The 27421-nt window shown below is 39.0% G+C and overlaps 2 protein-coding genes and 1 non-coding gene across 5 annotated transcripts in view; 1 reads left to right on the forward strand and 2 right to left on the reverse strand.

Moving 5' to 3' along the window:
* Positions 1-593: 593 nt before the first annotated feature.
* On the reverse strand, positions 594-19346 carry TMEM237 (transmembrane protein 237). Of its 3 annotated transcripts, none has more exons than XM_032354442.1 (13): positions 19049-19346; positions 17013-17044; positions 16371-16381; positions 15269-15325; positions 14204-14344; positions 10527-10641; positions 9627-9784; positions 7631-7754; positions 7176-7367; positions 4930-5003; positions 4157-4250; positions 3201-3322; positions 594-1227 (listed from the first exon to the last, which is right to left on the reverse strand). In XM_032354442.1, exons 1-13 carry the CDS (start codon positions 19085-19087, stop codon positions 1160-1162), a joined length of 1227 nt encoding a protein of 408 aa, XP_032210333.1. In that variant the 5' UTR covers positions 19088-19346; the 3' UTR covers positions 594-1159. The 3 variants fall into 3 exon arrangements, 2 of the variants coding, with proteins under 2 accessions (XP_032210333.1, XP_032210331.1); XM_032354440.1 differs by lacking the exon at positions 19049-19346 and adding an exon at positions 18292-18400; XR_004288465.1 differs by lacking the exon at positions 4157-4250 and having other exon boundaries at positions 19049-19283.
* A 1349-nt stretch (positions 19347-20695) lies between these two features.
* Positions 20696-27421, reverse strand: part of MPP4 (membrane palmitoylated protein 4) — a 36936-nt gene continuing 30210 nt past the window's right edge. The window contains exons 14-17 of the mRNA XM_032354773.1: positions 25331-25424; positions 24852-24960; positions 23566-23700; positions 20696-21253 (exon numbers count right to left, since the gene is read on the reverse strand). Coding sequence (XP_032210664.1) covers positions 21062-21253; positions 23566-23700; positions 24852-24960; positions 25331-25424 — 530 coding nt within the window. The 3' untranslated portion in view covers positions 20696-21061. The remainder of the gene's footprint in view (positions 21254-23565; positions 23701-24851; positions 24961-25330; positions 25425-27421) is intronic.
* On the forward strand, positions 22232-22333 carry LOC116597994. The gene has a single exon (XR_004288905.1). It is a non-coding gene; the product is annotated as a U6 spliceosomal RNA (small nuclear RNA).

Below are 27421 nucleotides of genomic sequence, written 5' to 3' on the forward strand. Positions count from 1 at the left end.
TCTTTCCATACCTTGGCTATTGTAAGCAATGCTGCGATATACATAGGGGTGCATGTATCTTTTCAAATTAGTGCTTCTGTTTTCTTTGGGCAAACACCCAACAGTGGAATTACTGGATCATAGGGTAGCTCCATTTTTAATTTTTTTAGGAACTTCCACACTGTATTCCAGTGGCTGCACTAGTTTGCATTCCCACCAACAGTACACAAGGGTTGCTTTTTCTCCACATCCTCTCCAACACTTGTTATCCATTCTGATAGGTGTAAGATGATTTCTCATTATGGTTTTAATTTCCATGTCCCTGATGATTAGTGATGCTGAGCAGCTTTTCACATGTCTGTTGGCCATGTATATGCCTTCTTTGGCAAAATATCTACTCAGGTCTTCTACCCATTTTTAAATTGGATTAATTGTTTATTAGTGTTGAGTTGTATAAGTTCTTTATATATTTTGGATATTAACCCCTCATCAAATATATCAAATACTTGCAAATATCTTTTCCCATTCAGTAAATTGCCCTTCCTTCTGTTGACAGTTTCCTTTGCTGTGCAAAGGCTTTTTATTTTGGTGTAGTCCCAATATGAAACTTCTCAAACAGAAAAGGTACACTTTCTTTTTATTAGTTATGAAGTAAACCATCTTTCAAGCTGAATTACATTATGCTTATTACATGATACATAACCACAACCACCAAGCCAATCTGAAAAAAGATAAATTTCATATTTAATTTATTCAGTAAGGAGACATTAAAAATAAAGGTCTCTTGCCCTCTTCTATCCTAGTCCTTACATTTTATTTTTAAACCTGATGTATATTTTGTAACACTAAAGTAATGGCTGTTTCTGTAGTAGAGCTTTATAAGATAATGATTATATATGCAACTAATTTGAGAAAACAGGAAATAAACACCTCACCTGCTGGTTTCTAGCTCATTACCTCCTTTCTCATTAAGATAATAATGCTAGAGAGATTAATGTTTGGTTATGAGTTGAAGACTCAAGTTTTAACATTTTCCATAATATTGAGAAAATTTTCAGTACTATATAATCAAAAGATCAATTCCAAATATACCTGTACATATCTTATAAAAATACACTTAAAAACAAGAATAGGAAAAATTCTAAATACTGGGCCATTACTACACTGCAGGTGAGCTGCGTTACGAAGAGGCTTTGAGTCCTTTATCATTTTCAGGATATTCTTCCACATCAGAAGAGAACATCAACTCTGGGAGAGAAAATGAACAGATCATACTCAGAATGGTTTCCCAGTAACTCAAAAAGAATTTTACAGCTTAGTTTTAAACAGTCTCTCAAAATATTGACATATTTAATATATATAATAGAAAGCCCTCAAGTACAAATAAGAATTCACAATAATGAAATCTGATTTAAAAGGTAGTGAATGAGAAATGTGTAAGTTTGCATTTAAAAATGCTCAAGTTTTAAATGTAAACCACTGAAAAATAAAACATATATATAATGGAGACAAGATAATAACTCTTACCAGAAAATTTAAGTCACTTAGACAAGCCAGGTCACAAAACAGCGGAAAGGTCTAACTCTGTAGTGCCCACGACAATATACAAAGGAGGGTCGGACGCAGACCAAGCATGTGGAACTAACAGGAGGCGTGTGCCAGGATGTCTTAAATGTGTTACCCTACTTAATCACCACAACAACCCAATAAGCAAAGTGTTATCGTCCTCAATTTATATTTACTCTTTTTATCTCCATGGAAATAAAATGTTATATGACTCATATAGACAGCAGGATTCTGGAAATATTTAGTAAGTAACATGCGCTTTGTGATTTAGGCTCAATACCGCACAAGCCCAGCTGGATCCAGCTTCAATCCCAAACACAGCATAGAATGGTTTATTAGCTGACATTTCTACATTTAAACTATTACTTAGCATACATGTGTAATTTACCAAAATACTAAGAAATAGAGAAAAAGAAGACCTAAGGAATTTAATAAAAGAAAGTCCTTTGACATAAATATTAGATGAAAAATTCTACGAATGACTAAAAACGATGCTACTAAGTGAAAACAAAAAACAGCAAATATGTAAAGCCTAAGAGACCTTTAAAAAAATACTTTAAATAAACCTAAGGGAATAAAGCAACAGAATATTCACTGGAGGAACATGAGAATTCTGACGCAAAAAGGTACATTATGAATAAAAAGCACCAGATTATGTCTTTTGTCTTCATTTTTACAAATGGAAATACTGGGATGACTCTCAATTCTAAGACTTCTGAGATTGTAATTAGTTGATCAAACTGCAGTGAAAGGCTCAATATATTTAACCAATCAAGAATAAAATCATAACCAAAGTCCACAAAATACCAGAGACTCAAGGGTGAAACCGTGGAACATCTGCCAAGAAAACAAACGGACACCCGAAACACGAAGAGTTCTAAAGCAGCGCGCTCAAGGACTGTCGGTTCGCTCAGACGACTCCTCTCCTCCTGGTGTTCCAAAAGGAGGCCAGGGACTAGGGATTAGTAAATCCCCCCTTCCACTGGGCACACTAAAGCTGGGATTACTAAATGCTTCATTAGACAATGAAGGATGAAGAATTTGTGCCAAGTAGACGAGGAGGTAAGAATGAATATGGGTCTGACAAAGGCTACATAGTTGAAGCATGATTTATTGCAAACTAAGAGATACTTTGATCAGGAGGAAACGAGGAGAAATGAAGAGCAAAGACTCTACAAAATACCCGAAGGGTTCCAAGAAAAGAAACACCTCTGAAATATAAATACGCACATGGGTGACGCACTTTCTGTAAGTACTTTGAGGCTCCGGCCCTCCTAGACACTCTGTTTCTCTTGGCATTGTTTCCCTACTTTAGTGTCACTTCTCTTAGTTATTTTATTTTAAATAATCTTTGTTATCAGACTATCATAATCTATATCCATTAAAAGAACATTTAAAAAATCAACAGATTTCATGATATTCTCTATTATTTATTTTTATTTATTTATTTTTAGAAAGATTTAGTTGAGAGAGAGAGGGTGCAAGTGCCCACGAGAGTGGGGGGGAGTACAGAGGGAGAGAAACTGACTCCCCACTGAGCAATAACCCCAAGATCGTGACCTGACCACTGAGATCACGACCCAAGCTGAAATCAAGAGTCAGACATGTTCAATCAACTGAGCCACCCAGGCGCCCCACTATTTTTTCGTTAATACCTTCGCTAAGATCCATGCCTGGTCTATAAGACAAAAAAAGCCAAGAGAGTCCAACCAGAAGGGCCACCACCAGATTCACCACAATCCACGGCTGGAGAACCTGTTCCTCAACACCTGCTGCCCTAAAGGTATAGAAAATATTCATTAGAAATATCTACATTTGGGTTCATATATTTAAATATAACTATTTAATGAACTTTAAAAAATAGCAGCCCTCGCCTAGAGAAAAAACAAGTAAAGCATGAAATAAATATATCCTATATAATTTCCCTATAAAATAACTACATACAAACATACACACATACACACACACAACCATGGGAACAAAGGTTCAAATTACTGAACTCTAAACAAATCTGCTTTATACATTGACAAAAGTGAAAATTTAGTATTGCCAAACAATTTTTCTAAGTTTCCCTTCCAACTACTGTGATGCTACTCATGCCCCTAGCCACTCCGTCAAAAAACACTGCCCCTCTGAGTTTTGTGAATTGGACTCTCAACGTGCCCGTGAGCTTCATGACTGGCCACTGATCTGCAGGGGACGCCTCTCCCTAGACTGCTCTCTTTCCAGCATTGCTTGGTTTTCAGACTCCGTTCCAGCCACCTACTCCCACTACTAGGGGTATTAGACTCCCTGACTGGGAGTGGGGGTAGAAGGCTTCTCCAGTTCATTATGTATGACTAACCTTACAACCATAACTTAATAAATCTCAAATAGATTTTTATAAAAAGAATACATTTCGTTAAAAATGCAGGTGTAAGTAAAAATAGTTATCCATTAACCAGTGTAATGGGTATTTTCTTGCCGTAATTTTGGAAACAAAAACAGGGCCTTCGATGTTATTTATAAATGAGAAATGTAAAAAAGAGTGAAGGATAAGAACAGTACCATTACTCCCATTGTTGCTGTTATTATTACCATCAACAATTGCTAATGCTACTGTGGATCTTACCAGAGGCTACCATTGACAGAAGAAGGTGTGTAAAGATGGATTCTGTCACTTGTCATTTGCTGACTCAGAGATAATATAAGAGCAGTAAAGTACACTGAGAAAAAGACAAATGAAATTACTAATAATGTATTTTTAACAAACTAGTTTATTTTGAATTTATAGATCACTGTAAGGTCAAAAATAATCTATACTTTGGAGGATGATGACAAAAGAAATTCATCTGATCAATTTCAGTAAGTTAGCTAGCCTTCTCTTATCCTTAAAGAATATGGGTACAGAAGGGTATTTTGAGATGCTCACTATTTCATCATCAGACATTACAAGAACCTAGAAGATATTTTAAGAAATTAAATGACTTACTCAAGGTCTTAAAACTAATTTTATTCCTATTCTCATAACTTAGAACAAAATGTATCCCAAATTATCAAAAAGATACAAAACAGAATTTGTTACTGAAATGCCATGTCAGTTGAATCTGTCTGATATCAAGCAGAAAATATAAAACCAAAATATTAAGAAATATAGAACAAATTCAACTTTTTTTTAATTCAACTTTTAACAGTTATCTAGATCAACCTCTATAGAAAAATGATTCTATCAAAATTATGTCTATCATGTTTTTTTAACTGGAAATTCCACTGAACATCTGTAAGTAATGTTTATAAGTAGTAATAATATAAAATCATTCTAAAAGTAAAATTAAACTTTCCCTGGTTCAAAATTACAGTGTAATTCAAGTATTACACAATTATCAAATGAAAGTATTTACTCACAGAAAGATGCTAAAGCTGTTGGATCCAGGGCAAGGAAATTTCGGATCGCTACTGATGTTTTAGCAAAGTCGATCCTAGAAAATACAAATGCCTCTTGTTACATTGCACTGGTAAACTTCTCACAAAACTGTACTCCCTGGGGACGCCTGGGTGGCTCAGTTGTTGGTTAAGCGGCTGCCTTCGGCTCAGGTCATGATCCCAGCATCCTGGGATCGAGTCCCGAGTCCCGCCTCTGGCTCCTTGCTCAGTGGGGAGCCTGCTTCTCTCTCTGTCTCTGCCTGCCACTCTGTCTGCGTGTGCTTGCTCTCTCTTTCTCTCTGACAAATAAATAAATTAAAAAAACAAAACAAAACTGTACTCCCTGAATTATGTTTTTTCCTTCTCTATTTTTTTTTAAAGATTTTATTTATGGATTTGACAGAGAGAGAGATCACAAGTAGGCAGAGAGCAGGGGAAGCAGGCTCCCTGCGGAGCAGAGCCTGATGCAGAGCTCGATCTCAGCACCCTGAGATCATGACCTAAGCCAAAGGCAGAGGCCACATACATTGTCTATTATTAAGCTTTAAGTAACTACAGTTTATACTAAATACACATGAAAGAGCATCTTATTTACAAAAGCCACATAAAACATTTAACTACATTAAGCCAACATTGTTTTGGAGTAAGACACTCTAAAGAAACAAATTAAACTTGATCTGCAAAATTTCTTCAGATTCTACCTCTATTACCCGTATCATCAAGCTACAATTTTAGTATATGTGCTGCCGAAGCGAGCACTCATCAAGCTACAAGTTGCTATTTTTCTTAATGGGTTGAATTGTGTTTGCAAAGACATGCTGAACTTCTAACCCCTTACTTGGAAATAGGGTCTCTGCAGATGTACTGAGTTAAGATGAGGTCATTTGAAGGCCCTAATTCAATACAACTGGTGTCCTTAGAATAAGACACACATAGGGAAGACCACCGTATGACAACAAAGAGGCTGGAGTGATGCACCCACAAGCCAAGGAAATCCAAGGATCACCAGCAACCTGGAGTTCAGCAAAGGCCTGGAACAGACTCTCACACCAGCCCTCCAGAAAGGAACTAACCTGGCCAACACCTTAATTTCAGACTTCTAGCCTCCAGACTGAGAATAAATTCCTGTTGCTTTCAGCCACCCAGTTTGGAGTCAGTTGGCCCTTAAACCACACAGGTTTGAACTGCATAGGTCTACTTGTATGCAGATTTTTTTTAATAAATATAGCACAGTACTGTAAAGGTATTTCTCTTCCTTATGATTTTCTTAATAATTTTTGTTTTTTTCAGGCTTACTTTTTAATTTTTTTAAAGATTTATTTATTTGAGAGAGAGCAAGCGTGCAGGCACTGTGTGCACACCAGTGTGACAAGGGGCAGAGGGGGAAAGAGAATCCTTGAGCCCAATGTGGGGCTCGATCCCAGAATCCTGAGATCATAACCTGAGCTGAAATCAAGAGCCAGCCGCTTCAACAACTGAGCCACCCAGGCACCCCCTGGCTTATCTTTTTAGAAGAATAGAGTATATAACACATATAGTACAAAAAATACGTGGTAATTGACTATTTATGCTATTAGTAAGGCTACTGGACAACAGTAGGCTATTAAGTTCTGAGGGAGTCAAAAGTTATATATGAATTTTTGACTTGCAGGAGGTTGGCACACCTAACCCATGTGATGTTCAAGGGCCAACTGTACTTCATTACAGAAGCCCTAGAAAATTCATTCAAGGGGCACCTGGGTGGCTTAGTGGGTTGGGCCTCTGCCTTCGGCTCAGGTCATGATCCCGCGGTCCTGGGATCGAGCCCCGCATTGGGCTCTGCTTGGCGAGGAGCCTGCTTCCTCCTCTCTCTCTCTCTGCCTGCTTGTGATCTGTCAAGTAAATAAATAAAATCTTTAAAAACAACAACTCATTCAATACCGACAGTCTCACCCATACCTGATTCAGATGATTTAGAAGATATTTGGGGCTATTTTCATTGATTAAATTTGGATGAAATTTTAGACTTAGAGTTGATGCTGGAATGGGTTTAGATTTTAAGGATGTTTTCTGAGTATTTCAACCCCCTTTGCCCTCAACAATCAGAAACAGACTGGTTTTAAAATAAAGTCAAAATAATATTAACATACTATAATTCTATTCTGAAGACTGTCATAGTCGGGACATATTTTGCTCAACATTTCCACCTGAAGAAAAGTTAGAGGGATGTACAGTCACAATAGTCTTACCTGTCAAAAGTTGAAACTGTACTTAGAGCTAAAAGCAAGTAGAGAAGACTCTGGAATGGATATGCTAAGGACTTGTAGTGTTGCAGAAGGTTGGAGAGGTTAGAAAGCTGATCTCCTGCTAGAACATATATGAAAACAATGTTCCACACAGCACAGCCAGCCAAGAAGCCGTGAGAGAAGAGACCAATCATCCTAAGTGGAAAAGGGTTTAATTATTAAAAATGTATTACTAAAGTAAAAAGCTAAAATATGTTTTAAATCTCTTCAAATATAAGAATAAAACTCAACATTTCAACAAGCCTTTTCTTAGTATGACACTGACAGGCAGAAGATTTAACTACAATTAAATGTGTTTAAAAATATATATATTGACTATTTTAAGTTGTCCGTTTTTTTAAAACAATATTGGGCAATCAACACCTTAAAAGAAAAAGGAGAGCACATGAAGCAGCCACCTGAAGGCGCGGTGGACCGAGAGTGCGACATCTCTGGTTGTCCAGGAAAGCTTCATGTCCATCGACACCTCTATATTTTCTGTGGTCTTTATCAACTCTGAACGATCAGCAGCCTGGAATCGCCCTAAGTACACATTACACAATTATTAACAACTAGCAAGAGACAACCCTGGCCCTGTTTTTATCTTATTTCACACCGTTAGAACCCTGGGACTGAGATTTTGCTGTTTTCTATCTAAAAATTCTCCCTGATCCCGTACCAATTTGAGAAGGCTCTTTTCTTATGCTATCTTTTTATCTTTAGGGAAAATAAAGTCCACATACTTTCCTCTCATCCCAAAACAGATGTTAAAGTAACAGTTTAAGAAATCAATTATATTTAATGAAATACAGTAAGGAACTTCCCACTCAGAACAAAGTCTGGAAATCTTTAACATGACATAATCTACAGAAGTCTGATTTTGAGACTTCGGAAGTTTATTAAAGTTTAAATGTCAACATGACAAAGATAAGTCGATGTCTGAAAACCTTTAAATTTCTTAGGAAAAGATGCCAGTGTGTGAGGCATGGCATTCTGTGATGACAGAGAAGAAAAAGGTTGTTTCACAAACTTGAGAAGACTGTTGTGACAAGTATCAGTCCAAGTGCCAGCACAGCTGCCCCATGTGCACAGAGCTTTCCCCTCGTACTGGTCACCAGGCTCCTTCTTGCAGATCTACCAATGGACCTCAGGAAGGAGGGAAGGTTCCATTTCAATTATCTTTGCCAAATCTGGCTGCCAAGTATTTGGGAGGATGAAAGAGGTGTAACACCTAATTTTCCCTAAGAAAACACAACTTCTGGGCAGACAACAGGTGTCTTTTATGTGGTCAGTTATCCCAGTAGGGAAGTTGCTGAGCTGAGGCAAACAGGAGTAAAAATGAGGAATGAATGATGCTGCTTAGTAATCAGACTATTAAAAAATAGATATTGCTTAAAAATGAGGATTGAGTGATATGGCTTAAAAACAGAAGTAAATTAAATAGCAACACCATATACTAGTCAAAGCACGTGACCAGAAGCCATGAAACCTCCACTCAAGTCCCAGTTCCGCAGTAACGAATTGTGAGACCCTGGCGAAGGCAGCCTCCCGGGATCAGAAGTTTCTCATCGGCTAAGAACTTGAAGATCCCTTAGATGACATCTTACAGAACAGAAATTCTAAAATGGTATAGATGAAATCGAAATTGTAAATTTTTAGAACTAATATTTATGGCTCATTGAGTTCTTTAGGCAGCATACTCATAGTATATCCATGGGATACATATAGTTGTAATCATGCTTTATGTATGTTTTTCTTAAACACTGAAAATGCAGTCTTATAATCCATGCACACTATATAATGTCAGAACTACCTTCCAAAATAATCTGGAGCTATAAGGTTGTAATTCTTATTTAATAATATGTATCTTCTCTCATTTATTTTTAGTTATAAAATTTGTATCATTGCCTGGCCCCACCACCACCACCACCACTAATTGTGAAAAACTGATAAAGTACAAGAATAAGGGAATGGATTAAGTGGGGGTTGGGGGCGGATTTTCTAAATCACCCACAATCCTATAACCCAGAAATAACCAGCATTAATTTTTTGGCACATTTCCTTCTAGTCTTTGGTCCTACACGTTTTTCTGTAGTTGAGATCAAACTACATATGTGTGTGTTTTTCATTAAATCTTCCTACGAAATGAAAAATTCTCCCTAAACATTATTTTAATGGTGCGGATTTTATTCTATAAATATACCATATCTGACTGAAATCATACGCCTTCTATTTTATATTTATGTTGTTTCCAGTTTTCACTCTCAAGAATATGATGATCAGCTTTGTGTATAAATTTTTGTCCATATTTTTATTTTATCCCTAATTCAGATCTCCAGAAATATAATTCCTAAATCAAAGGATACCCTTGTGTAAATCCCAGAAAGCTCATGCTCCAAAACTGGAATGACTTACGGCTTTTTTCCACAAACACTTTGCCTACAGGCTGGCTAACTCCAGTGGGTGCAGTGAATACGGACTGTTGTTCTGGGCCACTTCGCTCGTCAGTAATTATGTCTTCATCTTCAACACCTAGCTCATTGGCATACTGTAATTCTGCTGGCTGGGTTTTCCTGTCATCAGGAAGAATATAAGAAAAACGGATTACTGTTGAATTTTTACAGACCCACATACCTATAAAAGAGCCCTGGATTGAGAGTTGAGAAATTTGGTTTTTACTTAAATGGATCTGTTCTTAACTGTTATGTGCAGTAAGTCACATACATTTATGTGGGCCTCAGTTTTCTCATCTGGAAAATGAAGTGACTGAATTAGACTTGTAAGGTTCTTTCTAAACTTAAAATGGTAGGATTCTATATAAATATTGATCACAATATACAGGGTTATTTCTAAAGACAAACCATAGTGTTATATAATTCCCAGTGTACTTTTTTAAACTATGCCATTCTATTTTATCCACAACTTAATTTTCTGTACTAAAATACACACTTTTATTTATTGCTGAAATAATCATAACCTGAATTCTATTAATATCAGAAACTATATCACAATAGCCTACTTTATTAATATTACCTTCAAATTTCAGTATCTTGCGCATTTAATTTTTGCTACTTATGTAATATTTTCTCTTGATGTTCCTCTTTTTTAGAGAGAGCTCCTAAGGTCCTTAATTAAATACAGTATCTTCCTTCTTTGGTTGCTTACTCTCCTCAAATTTATCATTAGTTGGTTTAACTGATATTTTTGTAATCCCACTTATCTTAAAGTGTTTAATAAGACTTAATCAAAAGGTACCTCTGAATTAAGTAGCACAGTATCCCTGAAGAATATTTAGAAGAACAACTAAATTCTTACTTTGTCTTCCTTCGAGGTTTTTGAATAACTGTCTCTTCAGCCGGCTCCACATCAATACCATTTTCATTTCTTAATAAAGACGAAGTCTTCTTTTGGGTTAAGGAAGTCTCCAATTCTGAAAATAAAGTAGATTAAATTTTCAAATGTCTATCATGCAAAAAGAAAAGTAATATATAAAACTTTTATGACAAGGTAACTTTAAAAATTTTAATGAGGCCCCAATTATTTCACCACTTTACTAATTTTTATAATTTTATACCTCTAAACACCAAAAAAATTGAAATTGTGATGCCAAAAAATATAGAAAAAATTAAATAATCCAATACACAGAGCACTAGGAGAGACCCCAGATTACCTGCAGTTCACCCAAAGGACTCATGGGATTCAGAATTCATTATACTCACAAGTCCTTACAGTCAGTTACCGTTATTAGAGGGAAATGACATAAAGCAAAATCAGCAAAAGGAAAAGGCATATAGAGCCAAGTCCAGAAGGAACCAGGTATAAGCTTCCAAGAGTCCGTTAATGGAGTCACACAGGATGCACTAATTCCTCCAGCAACAAGCTGACATGTGTGACTTTCTCTACCAGGGAAGCTCATTACGAACTCGGCACCCAAGGCTTTTAGTGGCACCTAAACACAGAGGCACCCCCTGCCTCACACATACCAAAATTCCAGACTCCCAGAAGCAAAGCAGGTGTTCAGCATAAATCATATTGTGTACACAAATGCACAGTAAATCGCCCTTATAATTTAGGGAAGTTTTATATCAGTGTAGGAACTATTTACCAGCCAAGTTCCAGAAGCCAGTAAAGAGGTAGCATTGCAGGTAGGCCTTTCTAATGAGAGCAGTTTCAGGCCTGCTATGTTAACTCCTTCCTGAGCACAGGGTATCAAGTTTAAGTAAGTCAATGGAAACTCCTCAGATGCTAGCTAATTCATCCCATCTGAAAATACTGGCAATGGCTTCCTAGAATGTCCTCAAAGCCCCAAAATTCTATTTTAATAAAACACTTACAGCTAAAATTGGAAATACAATAGAAGCTGAGCCTACCATAGTCATCCCAGAACAAAACAAAGTAAAATCAAAAACACAGAAACCTGTAAATCTCTACCTGCAAAGGTGGGTGCATTCTGGAATGACCATGACAGGTGCTCTTTGGCCCAGAACTTTGTTGGGTTCTGAATTTTCTAAAAATGGTCAACTCTTTTCTGTAAATACATTTTTCATAAATTGTGAAACTAGGTACTGGTAGCCATCTTGATTTTCACATTTGTACCCTCACTGAATTAACTAAGATGGTAGTTTTAATTCAACTATTTACTGCCAGTAATGAAATAAACCAAAACTATTTGAGCATCGTTTCTCTCTTCTTCCTCTCTTCTGCCCAGGCACTGGAGGATCCCACTTCATCTTGCCTCTAAAAACTGAGCTCCATCCTATGGACTTTCCAGTTTCCGCCCTCTCTTCCTGTAATTCTTTCATCCAATCAGGACTCACTATTTTCTAAGAGACTAAGTAACTGGTCAAGGAAATTATTTTGTAACCAATCATTCATCAGGGACTGATGTTAGTAAGAGCTATTCTCCCAATCTTTATTCCGTCCCTTTATTTTACTCAAATGAAACCCACTGTCTTTCTTCTAATTACTATAAAAGTCATAATGCTCAGTGTATGAAAAATTAATAAACTATAAATGAAGAAAGGAAGACAATAAAAATCATCCTTAGGGGTACCTGAGTGGCTCAGTCAGTTAAGTGTCTGCCTTCGGCTCACATGATTCCAGGGTCCTGGGACAGAGCCCCGCAACAAGCTCCCTGCTTAGCGGGGAGACTGCATCTCCCCCTCTCACTGTTGCTGCCCCTACTTGTGCTCCCTGTCAAATAGTAAATCTTTAAAAAAAAATCATCCCTAATTCTTCCTTCCAAAAAATCTAATGCTGTCAACACTTTGCTATATCCTTCCATTGTTTTTACTATATATATGGATGCATATACACGTGTTGTGGGTAGAATTGTGTCCCCCACGACAGGTATGTTCAAGTCCTAACCCGCAGTCCCTGCGAATGAGACTTCATTCGGAAATAAGGTCTCTGAAGCTATAATTAATTTAGGGTGAGATCATGGTGGATAAGTATGGGCCTGAAATCCAATGACTCGTATCCTTACAAGAAGAGCAAAATATGGGGGCACCCAGGTGGCACAGTTGGTTAAGCAGCTGACTCTTGGTTTTGGCTCAGGTGGGATCTCACATCACAAGATCGAGCCCCGCATCAGGCTCCACGCTCAACACGAAGTCCGCTTAAGACTCTCTTTCCTTCTCTCTCTGCCCCTTCCCCTGCATGTGCACATGCACTCTCTCCCTCAAATAAATCTTAAAAAAAAAAAAAAAGAGCAAGATATGGACACAGAAGCACATGGAAAGATGTGAAGACAGAGGTATAAAATGGGGTTAAACTGCCACAAGCCAAAGAACAGCAAGGACTGCCAACAAGCACCAAAAGCTAGAAGAGGCGAAGACGGATTCTTTCCTAGAGGCTTCAGAGGGAGAGTGGCCCTGCAGACACCCTGATGTCAGACTTCTTTCCTGTCAGACAATAAATTTCTGTTGTTTTAAGTTACTCTGTTAATGATAATTTCTTATGGCACCTGGGAAATTAGTATAACATATTTTATAAAAATAGGATCCTTAAAAAAAAAATCCATTGATATATACTAGTATATGTGGATGATGACTCAACAGTACATTACTTCACTATTCTACATCACTATTTCACCTTAATCCTTTTAACAGGGGATGCCTGGGTGGCTCTGTTGGTTAAGCGTCTGCCTTTGGTTCAGGTCATGATCCCGGGGGCCTGGGATCAAGTCTTACATCGGGCTCCCTGCTCGGTAGGGAACATGCTTATCTCTCTCCCTCTGTGTGTGTTCTCTCTAGCTCTCACTCTCTCTCAAATAAATTTATATATTTAAAACAAAAACGAAACAAAAAACAATCCTTTTAACAGATGCTTGGTTTCTATTTAATAGATCTGACTTACTTAGCCAGTATCACTTTGTTAGCTATTATTGGTAATTACCAGTTTCTACTCTTATAAATAAAGTTGCAGTCAACATCCTTTAATTATGGTAGCTATTGTCATTACTTCTATTCCTAAAAGTTCAGACCAATTTATGCTCCTATCAGCAGTATACGAATGCACTTCTTTCGCATCAACACTTACCTATCACTTTTGAATTTTATATGCTGAAAAAACCATTGCCAATTGATGGTATTTTGTTTCCCTTGTGAGTAGTGCCTGGGACAATGTAAGACTCAATAAATGATGACTCTTCTTTCATTGTATTATTGTTAATACCAAATCTATCCTTACCCTGCTAATCTGAAATGTCCATTTTTATCATATACTAAATTTTTATACATACCAAGTTCTGAACTTTCTCTTTTAATCCTGAATTTGTATCCCTTCCCTGAAAATATATGGACATATGACCGAAAGAGACCGCCTACAGTGTTCTTGTCTTAAGCTACTGGAATTACTCTAATAGTAAAAATTTTAATAAAGAAAAAAAAAAGGGGGGATGTAGGTGGGGAAAAATGGGAACATAGACGTTTTTAATCCTACCCCCAAAATCACAGCTACTATTACAACCTAACCTTGGTTTCTTCACATACCAAGAGGTAGCCTTGTCCTCTTCTGTCTCCTCTGAACAGGAGCTTCTTCTGGATGCTCTGTGGATTCTTTAGTCGGCGGCTCACCGCCCTCAGATGGCCTGTGAACAGCAGTCTGAACAAGGCCTTCCAAAGAAGCACTACCTACAGAAAAGCAGAGTGGGAAAACACAGGACAATTTGAGCAGAGATCACTGAGTCTCAAAAAGATGAAAAGAAGGGAACTGGAATGCTTCCTAAGTGATGACAACTTTGTTAACTCTTTGCCTATAAGAACTGGTCTTAACCCACACTTGTATCACAAGTTATAATAAATTCAGTACTTGCTACATCAAATCAATCATCAAAGTTTCTTTTTACTATATCACTACATACAAATCCTGATATTTTCACATCTTAAGACTTGTGAGAGGCAGCAGGTAGAGTGAAAAGACCAGTTAGAACTGAGGCTTCAAGCCTGAGTGACCAGGAGAGTGGGGAATTCCATTAACAGAAATCTATGAGAGGTAAAAACTGATATACTGCTGAAGGTAATGATTTAGAACATGCTAAGTTTAAGTCACCGATAAAACATCCAGGATTACTAGTGGATTAACAAAGACAAAAAGAAGTTCACAGAACCTACTCAATACAGAACCTCCAACACCTGGATGATATGGCCCTGCCTTCAGACTCTTGCTCTAATGAAGAAATGCTCTGACTAAAACGAGGGATCCAAGGACTGTGTGTGCAGTATCCCATTCAAAGGTCTGGAACCAATCATAGCCTAAGACAATTTATGTTATCTAGGGATTAAAGACCAAAGAGTCCACGAATGGTATAGAAGTAAGAGTTTAAGTGGCACAATCCTTTATTCCATGAATGCTTCTAGACACTCTTCAGGCTGTCCACAACCTTAGTCCTCAACAGCACTAGGAATCCCATTACTTTAAACTGACCTTGATTCTGTCCTCAACAGAGCAATTACTTGGGACTGCTGGGGACTTGCTTCTCCCTGATCTGTGATATCTGTCATTCCTGAAGTCCTGGAAAGACTTGTGATCCCACACAAAAAAGAGCAACATCTTACCTGGTGTGTTCTTTGTTTTGGGCTTCTTTTTCTTAGGACGACTAAGTGGAATATCACCTATAAAACAGAAAAAAACAACAACAACAGAAAAGTCTGCCTAAAATTCGATGCAGAAAACAGTCAAAAGGAACTTTTAGTAGGGAAGACCCTTCCCTCTCTTCCCGAGGTCCAGCCAACTTTAGGTCTTCAAGTCTCTCTTCCCTAGGTCCAGCCTACACATTAGGGAAAGAAGATAAGAAAATGACAAATTCAGGGGGTGCCTGGCTGGCCTATGGTAGAGCAAGTGACTCTTGATCTCAGAGTCCAGGGTTCAAGCCCCATGTTGGGTGTGGAGCCTACTCAAAAAAAAAAAAAAGAAGAAGAAGAAGAAGAAGAAGAAGAAATTGACAAAGTCAAAGAAAGCCTAAAGTAAGGTGCCAGTAGCTCAATGTTGGCCAATAATATTAGAAACTGTGACATTTCTAATATCAGAAAAGTGGGCTCACAAAATACTTATCTGATCCCCTACACTTCCCAGCCCTCTTGCACTTAGATGTGGAGGCCTGTGACTGGTTTGGGCCATATACTGTGAGCAGAAACAATCTGCCAAAACATTGAAAGAGCCAGATTTTTCTTCCTTTGCTGAAGCATGATAAGATGGCAGAAGCACAGAATGAAAGCAGCCTGAATCACTACAGCATTAGTGAAGAGTGGTGAAAGACAGTTGCCCTGGATCGCTGCCACAGCGAACTCTGCGTTAACCAGAAATAACCTTGTATGATATTAAGTTGGAGATTTTGAGGCTAATATAGCATAACCCAGTCCATCTTGATTAAATGAGACAAAAGAAAATGTTGTCTCTATTATAGAACTATAAGTTAGTCAGTGGTTATGTTCTAGGTGACTCCATTCAAGAATGAGTCAAGTATCAATCATACAACTAGTGTTATATATCAACCCTCATTTAAAAAAAGGGAGTCATAAGAGATTATTTTGATAAAAGAATACTGCAATATTATAAATTATGCCATTCAGATTCGACTTTAAGAAAAACATTAAGGATAAAAATTAATTTTTGAACTCCAAATTTTAAAAGTTTTACATTAAGAGTGAACTAACTCACCTTGATTAGCACTTTATATGCCACCGACCCAATTTAATTAGGAAAAGACAAAAAAAAGAAACTATTAATTAGAAATCTATTTTACTGTCAGACTGATAATTGATGTCATTATAAATTTAAAATAAAATAAGGTTTCACACAGCTAGTTTATAAACTAGCTTATTCTTTATAAGTAAAAAGCTCATAAAGCTACTAACAAAATAATCCTAATATTTTCTAAACTTACATATACATATTTCCTACTGTCTATTCATAAAGTGGATTAAGCAGATTAAGAATTCTTATTTTGTCACTGATTAAAATCAGCTTAAGCTCTGAGGAAACTATTCTAGCAAACAAAAGAGGATCAAAAGTCTGATAAACAAGACATTAAAACATTCAAAATGGATCCATTATCTTACTATGTTGACATTCAGGCTTTGAAACAAAACATTTAATTACAACCATTATCCTAATATTCAAGGATTTTTTTTTTTTTTACCTTTGAACTTTTTTTTTTTTTACCTTTAAACCTTTGGGAAGACTTTTCAAGAAGTCTTTTCTGAATTATTATAATTTTGCAATGATACTAGTCAATTTTTTCACTTTATTCATTGTGCATTTTTAAAACTCAATAATAAAATGACTGTAACTTATTTTTACCTTGGCACAGGTGGAAGGGCTCGTGGAGGACGCTATGGGGAGAAGAAAATTATAAGTAAAAGTCTCAAAACATCTTTACTTCATTACATCAAATCTTTTGCTAACCCTGTTCATCAAATGAAACCTAGGAAGTACTTAGGAGAATCAGATGGGCAATTCTAAACTTGTCCTAGCATTTCTAAATTTCATATAAAATTCCTTCCTTCCTACACTCCTTTCTATCCAGAGGCCAGGCTGGTTCAAAGGACTACAGATCCATTAATGAACAAAATAAAGAAATCCCTGCTTTTATGGTACTTCCGCTGTACTGATTTAAGTATTAGAGGAGACACACACACACACACACACACACACACACACACACACACAAATGAGGGTGTGGAGTGCTTCTTCAGTTTAGGGAGTCTCTCAGAGATATTTGACCCGAGGCCTGAATAAGAAAGAAGAAAGGAGACAACGGGGAGCAAATACAAAGTCTTTCGGGAGAGATAAAAGGTTTCCGATGATAAAAGGCCAGCAAGGCTGTGGTACAGTTACCAAGGGTAGGCAGGAGCCAGATAAATTAGGCTCCTGAAGACAAAAGGGGAAGATTCCAGATTTTGTTTTAATGCAATAAGAAGCCAATGGAGGTTTTAAACCACACAGTAACATATTAAAAAAAAAAAAAAAAAAAAAAAAAAAAAAAAAAAAAAAAAACACCTCACTGTGAATACAGCAGGAGGAATGCGTTTTAGGGCAGAGAATTTTAAAAAACACATACACCCTACAAATGATACTTTACATGAAAATTTGTGTTTGCAGTTCAGAGAGATTACAGTTGAGAAGCATTCTGAAATCTTTCAAAATAAAATACTAGCAGAAATGCTTTGAAATCCGTCTAATGTTCCAAGTGTCTCACGCTGCTTGCAGAGGACACGGACTCCAAAGGGTTCCACTGCAGACACTCTTAGTTCGGTCCACGACCGACCCATTTAGCAATCCGTTCGTTCAGTGGATGAATACCAGTGCTACGAGGTCAGGACAAAGCAGGCTGTCTTAACACTATCCGGTCGTTAAAATTACAACTGGAAAAGAACAACAGTCCTAAAAAGAACTACGGCAGAGATGCCCCGATCGCGTTCTCTCCAAGGATTCAGTCCACGCGACACTAACCATTTCAAAAGTCCCGCAAAAACGACGTGTCACCCAGCCACAAGGACAACCTTTGAGCCCTCAAAAGTCGGACGGCTCACCTGAACCCCAAATCCTAATAATTCAGCTCTAACTAAGGCTCGCTTACCACCTGCTTCTTCCCCATTCTGTCTAAAGCCGGGCTTCCCCGCAGCCGCCGGCAGCCACGCGCCGGGAGCGCACAGCCCGCCCCCCGCGGGCTCCCGCCGGGCCGGCCGCGCGCAGGCGCCGTGCGACATCGGACTGCGCGGCGCAGGGGGCGGCGACGCTCCGCCCCTTCCCTGCAGGAGGCGGGTGAGCGCCGGCTGCGGGAGCCGGTCGCGCCTTTGCGGTCTAGCTCTGCGGGCAAGGGGACGTCGGAGTCGGGGCTGACATGCCCGGGAAGAGAGATTCCACGGGGCGTCGGGGAGCAGCCACGGTTCTACCCATGGTTTCCCCAGTGGCCGCAGTGATGGGTTCGAGGGAGGCGGGAAAAGACCATGATGAAAAGCCTCCACTCGGAAACTGCGGTCCGTCCTGGGTGGCTAAACGCCCACGGCAGGAGTCCGCAGGGCAGGCCTCGCTGGCTGTCCCGAGACACCCCGGGGCGGGGAAGGCGACCAGGAGAGGCGTCGTCATAGCAACACGGACCTCAGGCCCCCGGCAACTTCACGCCCGCGTCCTGGCCTCGGAACGAACTGGAAGCGCCCGCTCGGGTGCAAGCCTGTGAGCACCGAGGGGGCGGACGCGCAGACCTCACGAGCGGGGCTCTCCCTCTGCGACCCCCAGCCCTGCGCACCGGGCCCGCCCCGGGGGCAACTGAGGCGTCAGAGCAGCACCCTCCGCCTCCGCCACTTCCCGTGGCCGCAGCGCCCCTCACCGCTCACCGGGAGGGCCTCCAGCCGAAGCCCCGAGTCCGCCCTCATGGCGCTCTCCCCGCCGGCCTCTGTCAGCGCAACCGCCGGCGCCCCGAGCCTGGCTCCCCGCGCCCCCGCCTCCGGGAGCTGCGAGCGGCGGGGACGTGCCCGCGTCTGGTTAGGCCGCAGCTCCGGGACCAGCGCTCCGCCGGCCTCCGCCGGGCCAAGCCCCGCCCTCCGAGGCGTCAGCGTTAGTGAGGCGCCGGGTGAGCCCGGCGGAAGCTTCGTGGAATCGCTGTTTTCCAGCGGTGACGTAATGAATCGGAGGCCGCCGAGGGCGGGGAGAGACTAGGTACCGCTAAAATCCAAGCTTGCCGCTGGTACCAAGAACGGATGGTCAGCAAGGCCAGGAATGCCTGGAAGAACCGAACCAGGAGCTGATAATCACTAGAACCAGAAGGTCTGGAAGGCTAAAGATCAATTAAACTCCTTTAAAAGTGGAGCAAACTGTCAGATTCTCCAGACGCTGACTGTTCTATGCCCGACAGCATTCTGCCGTCTAATCTCAACAAAAGACCCTTCCACTGCGTGAACATAATAAGCAGTAAGCACCCAGCTGACGCCTGCCAGACTGAGTTTTCCTCCAACTAGGCACTCACTGATTGACTTGGCGTTTGGTTCTCTAACTTCTTACCCTGTATCTCGTTTATTGTGTGACTTTGTATTTCTTATGTGGCGTATGTGAAGCCAAGTTAAACGGGTAGTGAAATGTCATTCAATATGGAATCCTACACCTGTTAAAATTCTGTAAACCTGCTTTATGAATGAATAAAGCTGACATTGTGGAAAGACACAACTCACGCACAGCCTTTGTAGGGTGCTAGAGACGCCCGCCACCACCCCCCCCCCCCCCGCCAAGCCCAATATTTCAGGATGGGTATATATGGACACAGACAAATAACAGATTTCTTCCAGTGTGTGTGTCTGCCTGTCTGTGTGTTGATACGGGCAATTCTCAAAATTTCGCCAATTGCTTATCCTCCATCTCTGTAATCAAGCTTGGAAAACTTTTTCTCAAAACAACATAGTTGTTGTATTAAAACAAGTTCATGTATTATTAAAAGTGACTTAATTTTCTTTGATTGGGTTTGGGGGGTTGGGTTTAATTTTTTTAAGATAATCACTTTAAGCAAAAAATAAAAAATATTTTGAAGTATGCACTTAGTTTGTTTTATAGTTAAGAAAGAGATTGGAGGGGTAGAGGGATGCTGTGGGTATGGAGAACATTAGAGAATGATGCAGAAGACAGATACAGGGGCAGTGAGATTGACTGGAAGTCTCAAGACCTAGGAAAGAAAAAAAAAGACTTCCTGGAATAGCATTCTCATCTTGTGCTTTTCTCAGATACGAGTCTCTAGGACTAAAGTCAATTGCCCTTCCTAATTTAGGCATGATGTGGATATTGGCTTTTAGGCAAATTAATGATTGTTACAACTCTGATCAGAAGAATAAATTTTTCCTTGTAGAACTGATGTATAAATGATGACGGCAGTGCCATGTCTATAAATTTTCATGTTAGATGTGAAATGTGTACATTAACTCTTTTTTCTTACCGAGTCAGTCAAGTAGGCACTTTTTGGAAAAGCCATTTTCATAAAACAGAAATTTCATGAGGTTAAATACAGTTTCTGGAATTAAGTACTACTTATTTTATTTAGGGAAGCTCTCTTACCTGAATTGTACAAAGACCATACAAAATCTATAAAAGGTTTTCATACTCAGTGGCTTAACATTGTTTGTATTCTTATCATTGCTACATATGAGGAAAAGGAAAACATTTTTTTCCTGAAAGCCAAGAAGGTAACTCTATATGTATACAATGCAATTTTTTTTCAAATAAGATTAATTAATAAATTGCACCACGTTTACATCTGCATATGCTATAATGGGGCAAATACTACTGTTTCAGATTGCCGCTGTTACTCCAGAGCTCTGTAGTAGAGGACTATTGTTAAAACTCCAGCATTAAGCAGGAGGCCTTCCTTAAGACTCAGTATCCGAGGAAATCCATGTTGCCGGTACCCACTGAGGCTCCTCCTGAGCCTTCTGAATGGCAGACACCAACTGGGCACATGCATCTTGCAAGTTGTCATTCACAATCACGTGATCAAAAAATTGGCCAAACTGTGCTTCCATTTTTTGGGCTAAATCCTCCATCTCTTGTAGATCTTCATCCTTTATGACAGGTAGAAAAATATGGATAGCACAGACTTAATGAGATAAATAGAAATGATACACAATTTGTTTTGCTGTGACGTTCAGTTGTGAAGCTATTGATAAAAATACTTAGGTCCAAAAAATGTCCTATATTCTAAACCTCAAAATTTATGTTTTCTATTTTTGCCCTTACTTAATGTTTCCCTGCTCAAGGTTTTGCAAAACAAAGAAATGGTAGCCAGAACAAGCCCTTCAACTTCCCATTTGGACTTAAATTATCTTATTCTATTATCTAAACACTCGAAGCTTTCAAACTGTATAAAACAAAACAAAACAAAAAAAAGAAAGGAAAGAAAGAGAAAGAAAAAGGAAAAGGAAAAAAAATTATCAGTTGAATTTATAACTTATACATAAATTTCAAAGATGGACTTTTATAAGGTAAAATAACAGCTCCTGAAATTAAATACTGGTAAGAATGACATTATTTTGCCACTTTTAGCACGAGTATGGTATGATCTGGTTCTATTGAATTAGATATACCCTAATTGTCCTTTGCTTCATAATGACATGACCTAATTCACCTTTAATATTGTCTATTTCCACTATTATGAAATGCTCATTTAATGAAGGTCAGCTGACCTTCATTTGGCACTATGCATTAAACTCATTGCTGTTATTTTCTTATTTGTCCACAACAATTAAAATAGTACAACTTGTTGCCTGTACAATCATAAACACATATACAAATGCAAGCACTGAAATGTTGTGACAGTACTCCTTTATCAGATGACCATACTTGTGACCCAGAAACAATTTTGTTAATTTGTTTAGATCACCATAAAAATGAGAACACAATTGTAAATGCCCATAAAATTCAGAGAATATATCCATGGACTCCACTGTCTGAAATGCAAACTAAAGAATCAGACTTTCATAGAATAATCACAAGAAGTATGAAGACAGAATTAATAACAAGGGATTATATAAATATACCTCTTGCTCACTTCAGCAGCACATGTATTAAATTGGAAACAATGCAGATTAACATGGTCCCTATGCAAGGAAGACAGGCAAATTTGTGATGCATTCCATATGTTTAATTTCAGTTTTATAAGATGAGAAAGTTCTAGAGATCTGTTTCACAATGTAAACATACTTAACACTACTGAACTGTACAGTTAAAAATGGTTAGGATGGGGGGAGCGTAGGTGGCTCAGGTGATAAGTGTCTGCCTTTGGCTCCAGTCATGATCCCAGGGTCCTGGGATCAAGCCCCACATCAGGATCCCTGCTCAGTGGGAAGCCTGCTTCTCCCACTCCCCCTGCTTGTGTTCTCTCTCTTTCTCTCTGTCAAATAAATAAATAAAATCTTTTTAATAAAGAATGGTTAGGATGGGTAAGTTTTGTGTTTTATGTGTTTTTTAACATACACACACACACACATACACACACACACAAAATAAGTGAATGTAGTATCTTGATCTAAGTGATGGTTATCTGACTGCAGGCACACGTAAAAATTCATTGAGCTGCTACATGTAAGATTTATACATCTTGATGAATGTTTATGATGATTTAAAATAGTTAAGGTGGATTTAATTTTTAAAAAACTGGAAAAAATTACCTATTCTAAGAAGAATTCACTGATTAATCCCACCTGTCTTAGGCCCTATATAATTTCCATCATTAATACATGTTTGCATTTAGAAATACATTTTATATAGATCCCTCATATTACAGATAAGATATATTCACTACAGAATTTTTAAAAAGATTTTATTTATTTATTTGTTTGTTTATTTATTTCTTTATTTGAGAGAGAGTATGCACAAGCAGGGAGAGGGGCAACGGAGAGGAGCAGAGGGAGAGGGAGAAGCAGATTCCCTGCCCAGCAGGGAATGGGGTGGGGGCTCCATCCCAGGACCCGGATCATGACCTGAGTTGAACACAGACACTTAACCGACTGAGCCACCCAGGCTCCCCCTTCATTCTTTAAAGTAAATTCTCAAACTTTTTCATACACTGAATAATGAAACATTAATGTCAATCTTATGCACACCCAATTTCCATGTGGTTTTGCAAACTGTGGTGGGAGTTCTTTTTTTTTTTTTTAAGCTAAACAAGAAAAAAGAAAAAAATAAGAGCAGCGTCATAGCATTTATTATACTTTATTTAATATCTACAAATCATGTCCAGTAAAAAGGGTAAATCATAAGGGCATTTTTAATTAGAAACAAAAATCACATACCTTAATATAGGGATGTTGTAGAAACAATATGGTGAGTTACTAGGAAAAAAAAAATATATTCATCTATTTCTTCTGTATCTTACCTTGAACTTCATGTCCACAAAGTAGTCTGTAATGATCTTGGCATTTTTTCGAGATTGCTTCATACGGCTCATACTAGATGGCTTTATAAATATGACATAGGGCTTCAGTTCTTGGGTTCGAGCTAACTGAATACCCTACACAGAAAAATTAAGTGCACATTTAAAAATAGAAGTCTTAAGTTCTTAGAGTCAACACAAATGTTCTCAAAATTTCTAAGAACAGAAATCAGCAATTATTTTTAGCTAATTTATTTTTATTTATTCTCCTTTGCCCCCAAGTCCTCAACTCTAAAAATAAACATTTTAATAATTAAGAGAGCCGGTTCTAGAATCAAAATTAAGTTCAAACTGGCTCTTCCTCTTACTAGTCATGACACCCTAATGAAATCTGAGAATAGGATTCTATACATAATTTCATGGCACAAAGACAAAGACAAACTCTAAAGGTGGATCAGTTCTGTTTCACTCTCACTTCCCTTTCCTCTTGCTATTATGTTATATTGGATACTACCGATACCTTCACACTGACCACCAGCCTTGACCCAAGGAAGAACAACTGTCTGGTCCCCTGATTCTCTTTAGCGCATGTGGTATATTTTTAAATGAGTACAAAAAACCCAAAATACAAGGATCAAGAAAATGGAGCCTACACATTATGTACTCTTTTTTTTTTTTTAAGAGTTTATTTATTTATTTGACAGACAGAGATCACAAGTAGGCAGAGAGGCAGGCAGGCGGAGAGAGAGAAAGTAAAGCAGGCTCCCCACTGAGCAGAAAGCCCGATGCCAGGCTCCATCCCAGGACTCTGAGATCATGACCTGAGCCAAAGGCAGAGGCTATAACCCACTGAGCCACCCAGGCGCCCCCATTGTGTACTCTTTGTCTTAACATGCTCGCATCTGCCCCATCCCACATATGGTCTCACAGAGGTAGCTGTAGGCGCAACCACACAGGAACCTCTCCTTCTGGTGTCAGGCAACATCTTTTTCCCCCTACCAATGTCCTTGATGCCTTTGTGATCAAGGTCAAAGCAGGATTCCAACTTTTTTATAGCCACCAGCTCAGTTTTCTTTTGGTATGTGAGACGCAAGACTTCTAACTAAAGACAAGATATTGGCAAAATGTTCCCTCACGTATGATGCTAGCCCTTAGATATGGTAAGTGGTCTTAACCCTAAAAGACTAACAGAATAAAATGTCTCAACCTCAATCTACAGTATGTGCACAAAACGCATGACATTCGTTCACTACCTTGGGCAGATGGGAAACGCTCCACCACAGACCTACCTGGGGCTCTAAGTCCATGACACAGATCTTTCCCTCATCAAGGACTGTTTGAACAGCGTCCACACTGGTGCCATACAGGTGGCCTTTGTACTCACCATGCTCGAGCATCCTGCAAGAGTGCCACAAGGAAAATAAGAACTCTTTCTACCAGTAAAATATTACTAGTAGTAACATAGGATATAAATATGTGGACTTTGCTAGCACAAGAAGAATGAGTGGAAAATCAACAGGAGAAAAAAAATATTAGGAGATCTAGGACTTAACTCTTTCTCCAAGTCTCTAAAATTTGCAATTCAATTCTGCTCCCACTCCAAACCCATGAGTTAGTGTACAAGTGTATCAGTTTACATTTCCTTGTTTAACTCTTCAGAAAAAAAAGGAATTATCCTGGGAGCTTTGGACAATGCATAAAAATAGTGGATCTCTTTTGAGGGTAAAATAACCAAAGGGGAGAACCAGATTCTGAACATCTAGTTTACCTGTGACTATACACGAGGCTTTCAAATACTTCTTTTGACACATAGTGATACTCACGTCCATCCACTTCGTAACTCTTTTTGGAGCGAGTGGTATCTATCAAAATATGGAATTTTTAAAAAAGCTTTAGAATCTATAAAATGTTTTGATTTAATACCAACATGCATTTGGATAAAGATGTCCAACCAATATAAATAAAGGAATACATAAACAGATGAATAAAATGCTAGAACCAAAATGAGGGATCCTGAGTTAGTGATAAGAAAGAAGTTCTCACACCAAAATCAGTTCATCCAGAAACCTTTTCTAAGGGCTCATAGTGTGGACATGAATGTGTCAGGTGTCAAGCCAGGTGGGAAGGCCCTAAGGGGTACCGGCTCTTACTTCAAAGCAGGGGTGAGTGAATGATGTGTGAGGCTTAAAGGCCCCAGCACATAAGATATCTTCTGTGTAGCAAGTCCATGTCCCAAAATTCCGTTTCATTTGTCACACATGTAGCCAGATAAAACGTTATTATCCAAAGTTTACTAATAAATAACTGAAGATTTTAGAGAGCCACTAACTTGCTTGTACATGCAGACTAATGAAAAGCAAAGTTGCAAACAAGAGCCTAGCTGCTCCTCCTAGACTAGTATTTTCTGCTACACCAGATTGTCTCTGATTTGAAACGGAGAGATCCCATGACAGTCTGCAGTCTTGCCCCAAGTATTGATGGCTAAGTGAGATGGTGATTAATTTGGGGGGATCCCCAGAAGGGAAGGATTGGTGGAGACTGAATTCAGTCCTATTCTTTTATTATATATTCTCCAACTCAAATAGTACTTGGTACAGAACACAGGAGCTCACTGAGTAACTAAAAGTGATGCATTGGGGCGCTTGGGTGGCTCAGTGGGTTAAAGCCTCTGCCTTCAGCTCAGGTCATGATCCCAGGGTCCTGGGATCGAGCCCCGCATCGGGCTCTCTGCTCTGCAGGGAGCCTGCTTCCTCCTCTCTCTCTCTCTCTCTGCCTCTCTGCCTACTTGTGATCTGTCAAATAAATAAATAAAATCTTTTAAAAAAAAATAAAAATAAAAGTGATGCATTATCTGCTCACCCATTTATTCAATGAATGTGCACCAACTCCTTCTGTTCCAGATATGTTCAGTTCTTCGAACACAAAGATGAGCAAAACACAGTTCCAACCCAGTGTCCTATGTATATTGCAAAGCCGGTAGTCCCTTCATCTGCATTACCACAATTTCTCCATGTTCATTGAAACAATGGTGTCTTTGCATTTGCCAAAGTTTAAGAATGAAATATATGAACACGTGATAACACCAGCACATGGGAATGACCAAGTAGGAGCTTGAAATAGGCCCTAAATGATGAAAGGCGTTATGAACATTCAAGAAGCTCAAAAGGCAAATGTCATCTGAGCATCATTTTTGGTTTTTTCTTTTTTTTTAAGGAGTTTGTTCATTCATTTTAGAGAGAGAATGTACATGTGCACAGGCAACTTGTGGGGGGCAGCAGTGGGGAGGCAGAGGGAGAGGAAAAGAATCTCAAACAAACACCACATTGGGTGCAGAGCCAAGGCAGGACTTGATCTCATGACCCCAAGATCACAACCTGAGCCAAAACCAAGGGAGACGCTCAAGCAACTGAGCCACCAGACGCCCTGGCTTTGTTCTTTATGCAAAGCCTCTCGGCAGATCCTTACAGTTCCTAGTTATGCCACTTCTCCTACAGCTTCGTACGGAAAAAAAATTCCAGTAAAACACTATAGCTCTCAGGTTATAATAAACTATGTAAATATAAACCCAAGATGACTCCTCTGTGGTTCTATCTATATTTTATACGGTGGGTTAAAAATCTGTGAACGGGTGCATACCTAGAGGTATTCATCATAAACTTAAAACTATACACTCAGTTTAAAAAGCAAAATATGCGCAACATTTTCTCACCTTGAAGGATGGCTAGCCATACTTCTTACAATTCTTCTATGTTCTGTGGGAATTTTATTTTATCTACGTTCTTGACAAATGGCACTTTCTTTTGTAGTTTTCGTGCTGAGGATCAATGCCCATTCTTACATGTGTGAACAGTGTTTGCAA

The sequence above is a fragment of the Mustela erminea genome, chromosome 8 (genome assembly GCF_009829155.1).
Source record: "Mustela erminea isolate mMusErm1 chromosome 8, mMusErm1.Pri, whole genome shotgun sequence".
NCBI lineage: Eukaryota > Metazoa > Chordata > Mammalia > Carnivora > Mustelidae > Mustela > Mustela erminea.

Coding starts and splice junctions, on each gene's coding strand:
- TMEM237 (XM_032354442.1), bottom strand. CDS start 19,087: ATGAGGGCGGACTCGGGGCTTCGGCTGGAGGCCCTCCCG. Junction 14,345..15,268: donor CAAAACAAAGAACACACCAG/GTAAGATGTTGC, acceptor GCTTTTCTGTAG/GTAGTGCTTCTTTGGAAGGC. Junction 5,004..7,175: donor ACAGTTTCAACTTTTGACAG/GTAAGACTATTG, acceptor TGTATTTTCTAG/GATCGACTTTGCTAAAACAT.